General features: G+C 45.2%; 1 protein-coding gene across 1 annotated transcript in view; it reads right to left on the reverse strand.

The window, feature by feature from the left end:
- epha5 (EPH receptor A5) overlaps positions 1 to 15,000 on the reverse strand; it is a gene marked incomplete at both ends in the record, with an annotated part of 97,153 nt that overhangs the window by 30,372 nt on the left and 51,781 nt on the right. Inside the window, 4 exons of the mRNA XM_080018306.1 lie at positions 2,539 to 2,628; positions 5,242 to 5,366; positions 10,671 to 11,009; positions 11,484 to 11,639. Coding sequence (XP_079874432.1) covers positions 2,539 to 2,628; positions 5,242 to 5,366; positions 10,671 to 11,009; positions 11,484 to 11,639 — 710 coding nt within the window. The remainder of the gene's footprint in view (positions 1 to 2,538; positions 2,629 to 5,241; positions 5,367 to 10,670; positions 11,010 to 11,483; positions 11,640 to 15,000) is intronic.

The raw sequence follows: 15,000 nt of genomic DNA on the forward strand, positions 1-15,000 counted from the left end.
GACCTCAGAGCAGCCGAGAGGAAATGGCACAAATCCAAAACAACTGAGGATCTTGCTAGCTACCAGACACTGCTGTCCTCCTTCTCCTCCAGCATCACTGCTGCCAAGAAGGCCTTCTTCAACGATAGGATCAACGGTGCCACAGACACACGTAAGTTATTCGCCACCTTCAAGTCTCTGCTTTACCCTCCACCACCTCCCCCAGCTACTAACCTCACTGCCGACTGCCTTGCCTCCTTTTTTACTAACAAAGTGGCAGCCATCAGCAGCCAATTCACTAAACAACTTACTCACAACCTGTCTTCTCCAGCCCTAGGCTCATCGTTCCCTGGTTTCACCCCCCTCGTTGAAAGTGAGGTATCTAAACTACTAACATGTAGCCGTCCCACTACCTGTCCGCTAGATCCGATCCCATCTAACCTCCTTCAAGCCATATCACCGACTATCACCCCGGCAATCACACATGTGATTAATTCTTCCCTAACTTCCGGCACTTTCCCTTCCGCTTTCAAAGCGGCTCGGGTCGCACCACTGCTCAAAAAACCCTCACTCGATCCCAATCAAGTAGGAAACTATCGGCCGGTCTCTCTCCTCCCATTCCTTTCCAAAACCTTAGAGAGGGCGGTCTCTAGACAGGTTACAGAGTACCTGTCAAGAAACAACCTTCTTGATACACTTCAATCTGGCTTCAAAAGTGGTCACTCCACTGAAACAGCCCTGTTGTCTGTGACAGAGGCCTTAAAAACTGCTAGAGCTGCTGCCAAATCCTCGGTCCTCATTCTGCTTGACTTATCAGCTGCTTTTAACACTGTCAATCATTGCATACTCCTGTCCATACTCTCAAGCATGGGCATAACGGGCAGTGCACTTTCCTGGTTCGAATCTTACCTCACTGGGCGCTCGTTCAGTGTGACATGGCGAGGCCAGCTGTCTGTGCCTCACAACCTCACCACAGGGGTGCCCCAAGGCTCGGTGCTAGGACCCCTCCTCTTTGCCATATACACCACCTCACTGGGCCCGATCATCCGCTCACATGGCTTTTCATATCACTGCTATGCGGATGATACTCAACTCTATCTGTCCTTCCCGCCAGACGACCCTACTGTCTCGACGCGGATCCCGGATTGTCTCGCTGACATATCCACATGGATGAAGGATTATCATCTTCAACTAAATCTGGCGAAAACGGAACTGCTGGTCTTCCCGGCCAAACAAGGTATTTATCACAACATTGATATTAAAATCGACTCTCTATCTCTTGTTCCTACCAAGGCTGCAAGGAATCTTGGTGTCATTATTGATGACCAACTGACATTCTCGGACCATGTTGCCGCAGTCTCCCGGTCCTGCCGCTTCGCACTACTCAACATCTGAAAAGTCAGGCCGTACCTGACCCAATATGCCACTCAACTGCTGGTACAAACCTTGGTGATGTCCCGTCTCGACTACTGCAATGCCCTCTTAACAGGCTTGCCGGCCTGTGCGGTGAAGCCACTTCAGATGATACAGAATGCGGCGGCGCGACTGGTGTTCAACCAGCCAAAGAGGGCACATGTCACTCCGCTGCTCATCGAGCTCCACTGGTTACCTGTAGCCGCCCGCATGACGTTCAAGTCTCTTATGCTGGCCTACAGAGTGATTGTTGGGAATGCTCCCGCCTACTTAAATGCTCTTGTAAGAGCACATGTTGCCCCCCGGATGCTGCGCTCGTCAAATGAGCGTCGCCTGGCTCTGCCGGCCGTACAACCACGGCAATCCAGGCTATTCTCATTTGTAGTTCCACGTTGGTGGAACGAGCTGCCAAAAATGACCAGAGCGGGGACCTCCCTCTCTGTCTTCAAGAAGCACCTGAAGACCCAGCTCTTCAGTGAGTACCTCCTGTCCTAATCTACAATTACTTTGCACCACCTTGCAGTATTTATTGTTACACCAATGTTGTTGTTACACTAATCTCTGTCGCAATGTAGCTGAATGTTATTCTCCCTTGTAAGTCGCTTTGGATAAAAGCGTCTGCCAAATGACTAAATGTAAATGTAAATGTAACAGGTATAAATAAAAGACGGGCTCCGACGTTTGGTGAAACCAGGGCTGGACGGCAGAGAGCGGCTCCTTTCAACTGGGAGCGGCAGAAAAGCTCTTTCTGGTTTCGTTGACCGCGAACGTGGTGCAGACGAGGTCGACTCCGTTTGGCTCCGTTTGATTTCGTTCTGAACTTGCTGCTGCAGCTCATTGAGTTTCACCGTCTCCACCTCCCACTGCAGTGGAGCAGCAGCAGCAGCAGCGACGGAGCTAAGAACACCGTCACACGTCTCACCTTTCACCACCACACGGCGCTGCAGAGTTCCACTGAACATTATTCTGCCTCCAGTGCAGATGGTGTAAGATCTCTCTTTGCAATGGCATCACACCCGCCCACACACCCACCCAAACACCCACCCACACACCCACCTAAACATCCACCCACCAACTTTCTTTTTTAAACTCAGCGTGAATAAAATCACATTCACTCCACGAACATCTCAAATCTCTGAGTCTGACCTGGAAGATGTAGGCGGACGCAGGCTTCAGGCCGTCCACCAGCATCTCCGTCTCCTTGGACTTGATGATGGTGTAGCTGGAGTCCTGCTCCTGGAGGGCGGAGGGACAGAGGGAGGATGTTATTTTTGGGTTTATTATTCTGTTATTATTCAATTAGAATTTCAGACGTCGAGATAAGTATTCATTCTCTCATATTATTATGGGCTGTAATCTGTGTTTCATACTGTGACATCAACACCTTTGTGCTGATTTTCTGCTCATTGCTGATCTGGAGGTTTTTATTCAGTCTTTTGACATTTTTCACGTTTGTTTTTTTGTTGCATATTTGGAGAATAAAATAAACATAAATCTATCTAACCCTCCCTCTCTCCGTCCGTCCGTCCGTCCGTCCGTCCGGCCATCTGTCTGTCTGTCTGTCTGTCTGTCTGTCTCGCCATCTGTCTGTCTGTGTGTCTGTCTATCTGTCTGTCCGTCTGTGTGTCTGTCTGTCTGTCTCGTCATCCGTCTGTCTGTCTGTCTGTCTGTCTGTCTCGCCATCCGTCTGTCTGTCTCGCCATCTGTCTGTCTGTCTGTCTCGCCATCCGTCTGTCTGTCTCGCCATCCGTCTGTCTGTCGGTCTGTCTGTCTGTCCATCTATTCTTGTGAACTTATTTCTCAAGAACAAAAAGTAGGATGTTATAACAAATTTAGGAAACAATTTTTAACAGTTACGGAAACACAGGATATCATTTTTTATCATTTATATGTTTATTTGGGGAATTTTAGTGTTTGTGTGTGTTTGTGTATGTAGTGTGTGTCTGTGTGTGTGTGTCTGTGTGTGTGTGTATGTAGTGTGTGTCTGTGTGTGTGTGTGTGTCTGTGTGTGTGTGTGTATGTAGTGTGTGTGTGTGTGTGTATGTAGTGTGTGTGTGTGTATGTAGTTTGTGTGTGTGTGTATGTAGTGTGTGTGTGTGTATGTAGTGTGTGTGTGTGTGTATATGTAGTGTGTGTGTGTGTATGACGTGTGTGTGTGTGTGTATGTAGTGTGTGTGTGTGTATGTAGTTTGTGTGTGTGTGTATGTAGTGTGTGTGTGTGTATGTAGTGTGTGTGTGTGTGTGTGTGTATGTAGTGTGTGTGTGTGTGTGTGTGTATGTATGTAGTGTGTGTGTGTATGTGTTTGTAGTGTGTGTGTGTGTGTGTGTATGTAGTGTGTGTGTGTGTGTGTGTATTTAGTGTGTGTGTGTCTGTGTGTGTGTGTGTGTGTGTATGTGTATGTAGTGTGTGCGTGTGTGTGTGTGTATGTAGTGTGTGTGTGTGTGTGTGTGTGTGTTTGTAGTGTGTGTGTGTGTGTGTGTGTTTGTCGTGTGTGTGTGTGTGTGTGTGTGTGTGTGTATGTGTATGTAGTGTGTGCGTGTGTGTGTGTGTGTATGTAGTGTGTGTGTGTGTGTGTGTGTGTGTGTTTGTCGTGTGTGTGTGTGTGTGTGTGTGTGTGTGTGTGTGTGTGTGTGTGTGTGTGTGTGTGTGTCTGTGTGCAGATCACTTTCCCAGTGGTGACCACAGCGTGTTCAAACAGCGCTAAGTGGCCCCTTCCTCCATTAGACAGAGGCCATTAGCTAACCACCGGCCGTACAGACCATAATACTCCTCCCCCTCCTGTCTGACCTTCCTCGTAGGAAGGAAGGAGGGAGGACAAAAGGGCAGAAGGGAGCGAAGGAGCGAGCGAGAGGGAGGGTTGGGGGGGATCAGGTCTCCATCTGGTGACTCGACTGTTTCAGGTTGAGTTTCTCACCTCGTGGATGAAATGTCAAAGAAGATGTTTTCAAGGCTCATTGAAGTGCATCACAACAACACTCAGTGTGGACTCTGACTTCACGTTTTGGACTCTTATGTATAGTATTATAGTATTATATGTATTGTACATTTAAATACTGTATTACCTAGTTATTATATAGTATATAGTTATTATATAGTATTGTATAGTTTAATACAGTATTCAATAGTTATTATATAGTCATGTATAATTATTATCCAGTATATGTATTGCACAGTTTAATACAGTATTATAAAGTTATTATATAGTATATAGTATTGTATGGTTATTGTATAGTATTGTACTGTTATATACTGTATAACAGTTATCATATAGTATATAGTTATTGTACAGTATTGTATAGTTATTATATAGTATAATATGTATTGTGAAGCTATATACAGTATTACATAGTAATAATATAGAATTATATGTATTGTACGGTTTTATCCAGTATTACATGTTATTATATAGCTTCACGTAGTTATTATATAGTATTGTATAGTTATTAGCATTACATAATCATTAAATAGAACTATGCTGTGCAGTAATCATATAGGATTGGTTAGTTATTATATAGTATTATATCATCATTATATAGCATTTTATGGTTATTATATAGTATTGTATAGTTAGTAACATTATATAATCATTCTGTAGCATTATATTGTTTTAATACAATATGACATATAAATTTAATGGTATTGTATGTTATTAAAAAGCGTTATTATTAATATACAGTATTATAAAGTTTTTATTTAGCTAATATTTGGAATATGTTTATTACATGTTGTATAGTTGTTATATAGCATTCTCTAGTTATCTGGTATTGTATGTCATTATAAAGTTATTGCATATGTTGTAATAACTGAATAGCTCCCTTACTAAATGTGTACTGTCAGGTGGTGTTTACCTTTTCGAAGTACTTGATCTCGTACTCCAGGATGATGCCGTTGGGTCGGTCGGGTTCGGACCAGGACACGGCCACGCTGCTCTTCCCTGTGAGGCCTTTCCTCACCACGCTCACTGGGGAGGGGGCTGCACACACACACACACACACACACACACACACACACACACACACACACACACACACAGTAAACATTGGCAAAGGGCTCCATTCAAACGTAATATTTTTTAATTTACAATTATTTAATTTACATACGATTGTATATTTTATTTAATATGGATTTATTTCCTATTTTAGTTGACATTTATTAATTCTTTATTGTTTTTATTTATTTAATTGTATATTTTATTTCATTTATAAATTTTAATATCTTAATTTATGGTCCATGATGAATTAACATCTTTTTCAGATCTTATTTACTCATTTTATGAAATGAGTAAATAAGATAATCAATATTTTATTGTGCAATTTTGTGATGTTTCCATCCAGGAAGAAAGATTGAGACGCAAGGAAAAAAGAAAGATTCAATGCACAAGGATCCATGTCCCAGGGGAAGTTATTCCAAAAAAAACATCCATCTCTTATTCTCCCGCATTGAGATGAAGTCAGAGCGGGTGGAGAAGCAACTGCAGCACCGCAGCCTCCCACTGAACCTCCTCAAACGCAACGATCAAGAAATGATTCGATAATGATTAAAAAAAACCAAACATGCTGTTCTTTGTTGTGCACCGGCTGAAACTGGAGGAGCCGTCTGGGACAAACGGCGGCATCCCCCCCCCCCCCGAAAAAAAAATACAATTCCGTCGCATGAAGGGGAAGATGGTGCGACGGTCTGGAAATCCCAACTCAGCTCGGAGTGGAGCGCGTCTCCTGCTGCACGCTTCACGTTTCAGCTGATATATATTTATGATATTTTTATTCTATTGTCATAAGTTCTTTGACCCAACAGGGAACCAACAGGTGGCTCGCCGCAACATCACCATCCATCCAAAGGGAAGAAACACTGGGAACACGACACGGTAACGACTGACAAGGAGTTTTTGGGACGTCTCACCCTTGAACCTTTTGTTTGTAGGAGCAGCAGCCAGTGCGGTAGCAGCGTGGGATCCCGCATGTGGGGCTGCATGCGCTGGAGGCAGTGCTCACCCACTTCTACCTTTTCATACTTTACTTTTACTCGTCAAATCCTATCAGCTACTAGTACTTGTTTAAACACTAGCAACCTTTACAATTGTAACTAGTAACTACTGCAATGTTACTAGTTCCTACATATGTAATAGTATTACTTATTTGTAGTGACCAGCTCCGTTTCCCGTTCTTTCGAGAAACATTTATATTTTCACAAGAATCATTTTAAATGAAAGTGTAACAAGCTGTTTTGAATGGAAATGACTTATGACGAGTAAACAAATGTATTGTTTGTTGTCCCTAATGAATACGTATGAGTACTCAATTAAGAGTGACTAGTAATGGGAATATACTAGTAACAATGGGAATAGATACTAGTAACAATGGGAGCCGATACTAGTAACAATGGGAAGAGATACTTGAAACAATGGGAATAGATACTTGCAACAATGGGAGTAGATACTTGCAACAATTGGAATAGATAGTATAACAATGGGAGCAGATACTATTAACAATGGGAATAGATACTATTAACAATGGGAATAGATACTTGCAACAATGGGAATAGATAGTAGTAACAATGGGAGCAGATACTATTAACAATGGGAATAGATACTAGTAACAATGGGAACAGTTACAAGTAACAATGGGAATATATACTAGTATCAATGGGAATATATACTAGTAACAATGTGAATGTGTACTAGTACCAATGGGAATGTGTACTAGTAACAATGGGAATGTGTACTAGTAACAATGGGAATGTGTACTAGTACCAATAGGAATGTGTACTAGTAACAATGGGAATGTGTACTAGCACCAATGGGAATGAATGCCTGTTTCAGGTCAGTAGGATGTAAGCACAATGAACCTCAGACAGGATATTTTTATTATTGCCTTCCAAGGTTCAACGGGAAAATGCCCGATGTGTCAGATTACCAGTCCACCCCTGCTTTCCATCAAACCCTTTAGACATAAGACAGGCAGGCAGACAGACAGGCAGACAGACAGACAGGCAGACACACAGACAGACAGACAGACAGACAGACAGAAACTTGCTGATACCAGCCAAACACGCACCAACATGTGAATCAGGTGAGTACGGTCAGAAGCCCTGACCAGCTGCACTTGTAGCTGCTGCCAGCTCCATCAGCCCCATCACCCCCACCATCTCCATCAGCCCCACCAGCCCCATCAGCACCACCAGCCCCACCACCCACCTCAGCCCCATCAGCCCCACCAGCCCCCTCAGCCCCACCAGCCCCACCAGCCCCACCAGCCACCTCAGCCCCATCGGCCCCACCAGCCCCCTCGGCCCCACCAGCCCCACCAGCCCCCTCAGCCCCACCAGCCCCACCAGCCCCATCAGCCCCTCAGCCCCACCAGCCCCCTCAGCCCCACCAGCCCCCTCAGCCCCACCAGCCCCCTCAGCCCCACCAGCCCCACCAGAGCCATCAGCCCCATCAGCCCCACGACTGGTCATCGTCACCGGATCTGCTGGTGGTGGTGGGCCCCTCCGGGGGACAGTTACGCGAAGTGGTGCCCGCCTCATGAAGAGCCTTTTTAAAAAGCAGGCAAAGCGCTCCCCGGGGCCCTCACCTGATAGCCAGGTACGGACGTGGACGGCGTTTGGGTTTCGGCCGCAGCAGCAGAACTCAGAGGGAATAAATCACAAGTGGAAACAGGGAAACGGGATCCGCTGCTTTATCTGCAGCATCTTAAAAGCCTCGAAACCCGAGACAACCACCAGAACAAGTTCACCACCTTTTACTATCCTGTACAGGATATGCATCTGGACGGATGGAAGGATGGTGTAGATGGATGGATGGATATAGATGGATGGATATAGATGGATGGATATAGATGGATATAGATGGATGGATATAGATGGATGGATATAGATGGATGGATATAGATGGATGGATATAGATGGATGGATATAGATGGATGGATATAGATGGATGGATATAGATGGATGGATATAGATGGATGGATATAGATGGATGGATATAGATGGATATAGATGGATATAGATGGATGGATATAGATGGATATAGATGGATGGATATAGATGGATGGATGTGAGTGAGGAAGTGTTCCCATTACAAACAGTGTTTGTATTTGTTCCATAAGGAAACGGAGCAGCACAGTGGAGTATTATACAGTTATTATTTAGTATTATATAGTATTATATAGTACTAAATAGTTATTATATAGTATTATAGAGTTATTTTATAGTATCATATTGTTATTATATAGTACAGTATATATATATTATATAGCATTATATTGTTTTGTATTGTTATTGTATAATATTGTATAGTTAATACATAATACTATATAGTTTTGTATAGTTATTACATAGTATTGTACAGTATTACGTCCTCCTCCATCCCTCCATTCCTCATGTCCTCTCCCTATCTCCACTCCTCCATCTCAGTTCCTCCATCCCCCTGTCCCTTGTGTTCTCTCTTCAAGAACTCCTCCTCATCCTCCTCCTCCATCCTTCCTCTCCTCCTCCTCCTCCTCCTCCATCCCTTGTCCTCATCCTCATCCCCCTCGTCCTCTCCTCTATTCCTCCTGCTCTCCCCTTCTTCTCTCCTCCTCATCATCCTCTTCTCCTCCATCACCTGTGTCCTCCTCACAATATCCTCCTCCACCCATCCTCTTAACCACTCCTCCATCCCTTCCTTCACTTCTCATCTCCTCCATCTCTGTCCTCCTCCACCTTCTACTCCTCCATCCCTCCTCCACACCTCCACTCTTTTTCCTTCCATCTCTTGCCACGTATCCTTTCCTCCACCTGCCCCCCATCGCTCCATCTCTCAGTCTGCAAGACTGCCCCCACCCCCCATTTACACTCTTTCTTTCTGAGACTCTGACATTTAATGTCTCCTCCTTCACAAGGACACGTTGAATCACCTGCTTTGCACACACACACACACACACACACACACACACACACACACACACACACACACACACACACACACACAAACACACACACACACAAACACACACACACACACACACACACACACACACACACACACACACACACACACAAACACACACACACACACACACACACACACCTCAGCATCTTTTTCCAGCTTCTAACAAGTACAAGGGTTGATGCACACACACACACACACACACACACACAAACTTCCAAACAAAGTATAAATGACTCATAAATAAATGACTATTTTCAAATCAATTCAGAAAATGATGTAATAAAATAATAATATTACGCACCAAGAGCAATATTTTCGTTTTTTTAGTCACAGTTGGGTTTGTCATTGTAGTTTATTTTGACATACGCGTTTATTGGGCACTTTAAATTTCGTGATGCATATGCAAAGAAAAATGACTAACTACATAAAATAAAAATTATGTACAAATAACAAATTGAAATACACTTCATTTGACTTGCTGTCGTTATGTTCCATCCCCTGAGGGGGCGGGGACCCCTCTTGTTTTTCTTCCTGGAACGTTGGCGTCAGTGGTGTACGGGCGTCATGGAACTGTCGCGCCACCGGACGCACGGCGGTTCCAACACGTCGTCCTCTGAGTTTGACCCAAATCGCTTGTAGGAGAAGTGAGTGAGGGAGACGCTGCGTTTCTCGTCCCCTCAGCGGTCACGTGACTGCCCTGCAGAGCTCTGATTGGTCACAGAGAAGCGTGTTGTTGACGCGCCTGAGCCCAGATAATGAGGCTGCTGACATCATTACTGTCAACCTGAATGATGTCTGAAAAGAGATGGATTCAAGTACTAGCACAAGATCCATCCACCCACCCATCCACGTTCCTATCCATCCATCCATCCACCCACCCATCCACGTTCCTATCCATCCATCCACCTTCCTATCCATCCACCCATCCATCCATCCATCCACCCACCCATCCAATTTCCTATCCATCCATCCATCCACCCACCCATCCACATTCCTATCCATCCATCCATCCACCCACCCATCCACGTTCCTATCCATCCATCCACCTTCCTATCCATCCACCCATCCATCCATCCATCCACCCACCCATCCACATTCCTATCCATCCATCCATCCACCCACCCATCCACATTCCTATCCATCCATCCATCCACCCACCCATCCACGTTCCTATCCATCCATCCACCTTCCTATCCATCCACCCATCCATCCATCCATCCATCCATACACGTTCCTATCCATCCATCCATCCACCCACCTTTTTATCCATCCATCACTCCCTCCCTCCCTCCCTCTCTCCCTCCCTCCCTCCATCTTTTATTTCAGACCAGCAGCAGCACCACCTACCTGCCTGGTTGGTGGTGACGTTGAGCGTCACTCCCTGCCGCTCACGGCCGCCGGCCAGCTCCGTCACGCCGTTCACCGCCTCCAGCAGGAAGCTGTAGTTGGTGTGGGACTGCAGGTCGGCCACCATCACCGAGGTGTTGTCCAAGCCGCGGCGCCGCGGCAGGAAGCGCACGTTGGGGCCGCACTCCTCCAGGCCGCGCCCGTCCGGCCGCGCCCGGCGGCACAGCACGTTGTAGCGCACGTCCTTCCTGCCGCCCGTCTCCGTGGGAACGGACCACTCCAGGAAGACGCTGGTCTCGTTGACGACGGAGATGGCGTTACGAGGACCTGAAGGAGGACCTGACGGAGGAACGGGATTGACACTGAATGGAAAATAAAATACTTTGTTTGATCCCAATAGAAAATCAATCCATCGGTGGATCAATTCATCAAAAAAACTGCGTTCAGACATTCTGACGGTGCTGTTTGTTTACATGAGCAAAGACAGGATGAGACAGACAGACAGACAGACAGACAGACAGACAATACAAAAAATTTGGCAATATATAATCACCAGAAATTTATGAAAAATACAAATAAGGCCGTTAACAAATGAACTAATTAATAATAAACAGATGTTGGATTTTAATAATTAAAAAATATTATTTATAATAATAATAATAATACTACTACTGATAATAATAACACTATGAATAATAATAATATTAATATGAACAATAACCATAACCTTTATTATAAATTAATTTCAAAAATATATGAGGAATATTTATTTATTTTTATATGATGATTAAAAATAAAAGCCGCGTGGCTCACGTGTGCAGGCCATGTTGGCAGGGTCCGTCTCCGTCTTGTAGTACCCGTCCTCGCAGCTGCAGGAGGTGGACCCCGCCACCCGGGCAGCGCTGTGCGGAGGGCACTTAACACAGGACGCCGCCGGCAGGACGGAGCGGTAGAACCCCGCCCTGCACACTGGGAGAGGGGGAGGAGGAGGAGGAGGGGAGAGGGGGTGGGGTGGAGGAGAGAGTCAGGTGTGGCGCTGCATTTGTTTGTTGTCACGATGGAGGAACGCCCGTCCTCTCTGCGCTGGTGTTGTTGTTGTTGTTGTTTTTGTTGTTGTTTTATCACATTGTCCCAGGGCGTGTTCTACAAGCCACACCCCTGCAGCAGAACGGCGCCGACTTGGAGCATTTTACAAAAAATGAAGAGGAGGAGGGAGGACATTGTCCGTCCGAACGCACCAACGCTTAACTCAAGCTGAATTTCTCGTGTGTGACAATAAATAGAAACGATCCTGATGAATTTAGCATCCAGCAGTATCACAATGTATATTAAAGTGGTAATCCACAAAATTATTTTGATTTTAAAAAAACAAGCAAATTACTTGTAAATACTTTATTTCGCTGGCACTTTATTAGAAGCGGATCATGCGCACGTCCTGCTTCCACTGGTCGGTGGCAGAGTGCGGGACTTGACAGACCGTGTGATTAATCACCACTTTAATGTCCGTCGCCCTGAATGTGATGAACACGTGTTGAGCAAACCGAGGGCGAGCTTGTGTGCATGCCTGTGTGCATGTCCCTTTAAAATGTCATCCGCATCTTGATACATAAGCGCCTCCCGATTCATTCATACACGGTGTGAGACTCAGGGTCAGGGATCAGGCAGCGGGGGCTCGCAAGAAATGTGAGGAAAATGAATGTCGTGAAAAAACGCTACAATTTCCGAGTTTGACCCAAACGCACCAGTTTTACTTTCACTTTCTATGTTTGGACGACGGAGACTCAAAATGCACCGCCGCTCCACCCAGAAAGCACCGCCGCTCCACCCAGAACGCACCGCCGCTCCACCCAGAACGCACCGCCGCTCCACCCAGAACGCACCGCCGCTCCACCCAGAATGCACCGCCGCTCCACCCAAAACACACCGCCGCTCCACCCAGAATGCACCGCCGCTCCACCCAGAACGCACCGCCGCTCCACCCAAAACACACCGCCGCTTCACCCAGATTGCACCGCCACTCCTTCGGACATTTTCGGCGACAAGACGACAGACAACCAGAAGGAATATTTCCTGGCGAAGCCACGACCTCAAATCGCCAAATCGACTGATGCTTGGTGTGAGAGCGGAAAGAGGCGGAGCTAGATGACACTCTCAACTCGTGGGCGGAGTTTTTCTCCCGAGTTCGGCCAAGCTGGATGGATCACATTTCCCCCTGGCGGCCCCTGTGTGTGTGTGTGTGTGTGTGTGTGTTGGTTCTTAATGTCTGCGTTTCTGCCATTTGTGTGTGTGTGTGTGTGTGTGTGTGTGTGTGTGTGTGTGTGTGTGTGTGTGTGTGTGTGTTTCTCCTTGACAGAACCTTGGTCCGTTGTCACGGAACATTAGGTCTGAAAAATACTCCCTGTGCCCGGGACCCCCCCCCACACACACACACACACACACACACACACACACACACACACACAGACACACACCCCCACCCCCACACCCACAGCAGGAAGGAAGTGTTTTATTAAGAAATGCCCTCGACCTGCAGCAGGTGCAGTTTTGGGGATATTGGTTTTTATTTAAGGATTATTTATGATTAAACGATTATTTTTTATATTATTATCACAGCATTTATTATATTATTATAGGATTATTTATTATTATAGGATGTTTTATTAGACTATAATAAGATTATTTGTTATATTATTATACTATTATGCATTTGATTATTACAGGATTATTTGTTAGATTATTTTATCATATTATTATTTATTAGAGTATTATTATAATAATTATTAACATTGTGAAGAGATGAGGGCAGTGCAGGATGGTGCTGCATTCAGGGCAGTGGGACAAACCTGGTCCCACTCTCCTTCAACACAGCATCTGTGCAAATAACACACACACACACACACACACACACACACACACACACACACACACACACACACACACACACACACACACACTCTGGAGTGTGACTCTCCTTGACTTCATCCTCTAACCCTACATGAACACATTCATCACAGAGAGGAGAGCAGGAGGAGGAGGCGATGGGAGGATGAGGAGGAGGAGAGAAGGAGGAGGAGAGAAGGAGAGAAGGTGGAGGAGGGGAGAGCGAGAGGAGGAGGAAGATGAGAGGACAGAAGGCTAGGAGAGCAGGAGGAGGTGGAGAGAAGGGGGAGAGGGGGAGGAGAGGAGGAGGAGGAGGAGAGGAGGAGAAGGAGAGGAAAGGAGGATGCGAGGAGCGGGAGTGAGGAAGGACACAATAAGATACGTGATGACTTCACTCATTTATGAATTGACTGTTTTAGTTTGTTTACATCAGTATGTCAGACGCTAAACATCGTTTAGATCGTCCTCTCTTTGTCTACCTCCCCACACACACACACACACACACACACACACACACACACACACAAAGAATGACAAATGAGCTCTTCCACTCAGCCGTGACCACTGTGTGTGTGTGTGTGTGTGTGTGTGTGTGTGTGTGTGTGTGTGTGTGTGTGTGTGTGTGTGTGTGTGTCTTTTCGATGCCATGTCTGACACAGAGCTCTTAATGTGCGGCACAAAGGCTAATTGGTAATTAATATGCAATACACACACGTCTTTATGTGCCTCTTTGTCTGGGAGGTTAATACATAATTAATATGCAACACACACACACACACACACACATTAAGGACCGGTGGTGTCCGTGGACGCCTCTTAACGAGCAACGTCTTTAATTGGAAACATTTCAGAGAAAACATGTTGATTTATCAGATGGACGTAGGGGTGGAGGGATGGGTGGGTGGAAGGAAGGGTGGGTGGAGGGGTGGAGGGATGGGTGGTTGGAATGAGGAGTGGAGGAGGAGTATTGTGAGAAAATTAGAAAAATATTAAATAAAAAATATAAAAAATATAGCAAATAAATAAATAAATCAAGCAAAAGAAAATAAAGTTGAGGCAATGAAAAATAATCATCAAAAGCTGAAATAGTATTAAACTGAAACTAAATGCATGAAAGCAGAAAATACATTAAAATGATTAAATTAAAATGATAATTAAAATGTTTTAAACCAACTGAGAACAAAATAAATGAAAAAAACAAACAAAAAAAACCTCAAATAGAATTAAACAAAAAAAACATGAAATTACAATGAAACAAAAGATAAAATGAAATTGTGGTATTTTAGGACAGGAAGTGGTATTTTAGGACAGGAAGTGGTATGTCAGGGCAGGAAGTGTTATTTAAGGACAGGAAGCGGTATTTTAGAACAGGAAGTAAGAGCCGCTGTGGGGTTCTACACACAGCAGATAGTCGGGCTGCGGGAACAACATTTGAAATTCGAACAGAAAT

This window comes from Zeus faber, assembly GCF_960531495.2.
Source record: "Zeus faber genome assembly, chromosome: 17".
Classification (NCBI taxonomy): Eukaryota; Metazoa; Chordata; class Actinopteri; order Zeiformes; family Zeidae; genus Zeus; species Zeus faber.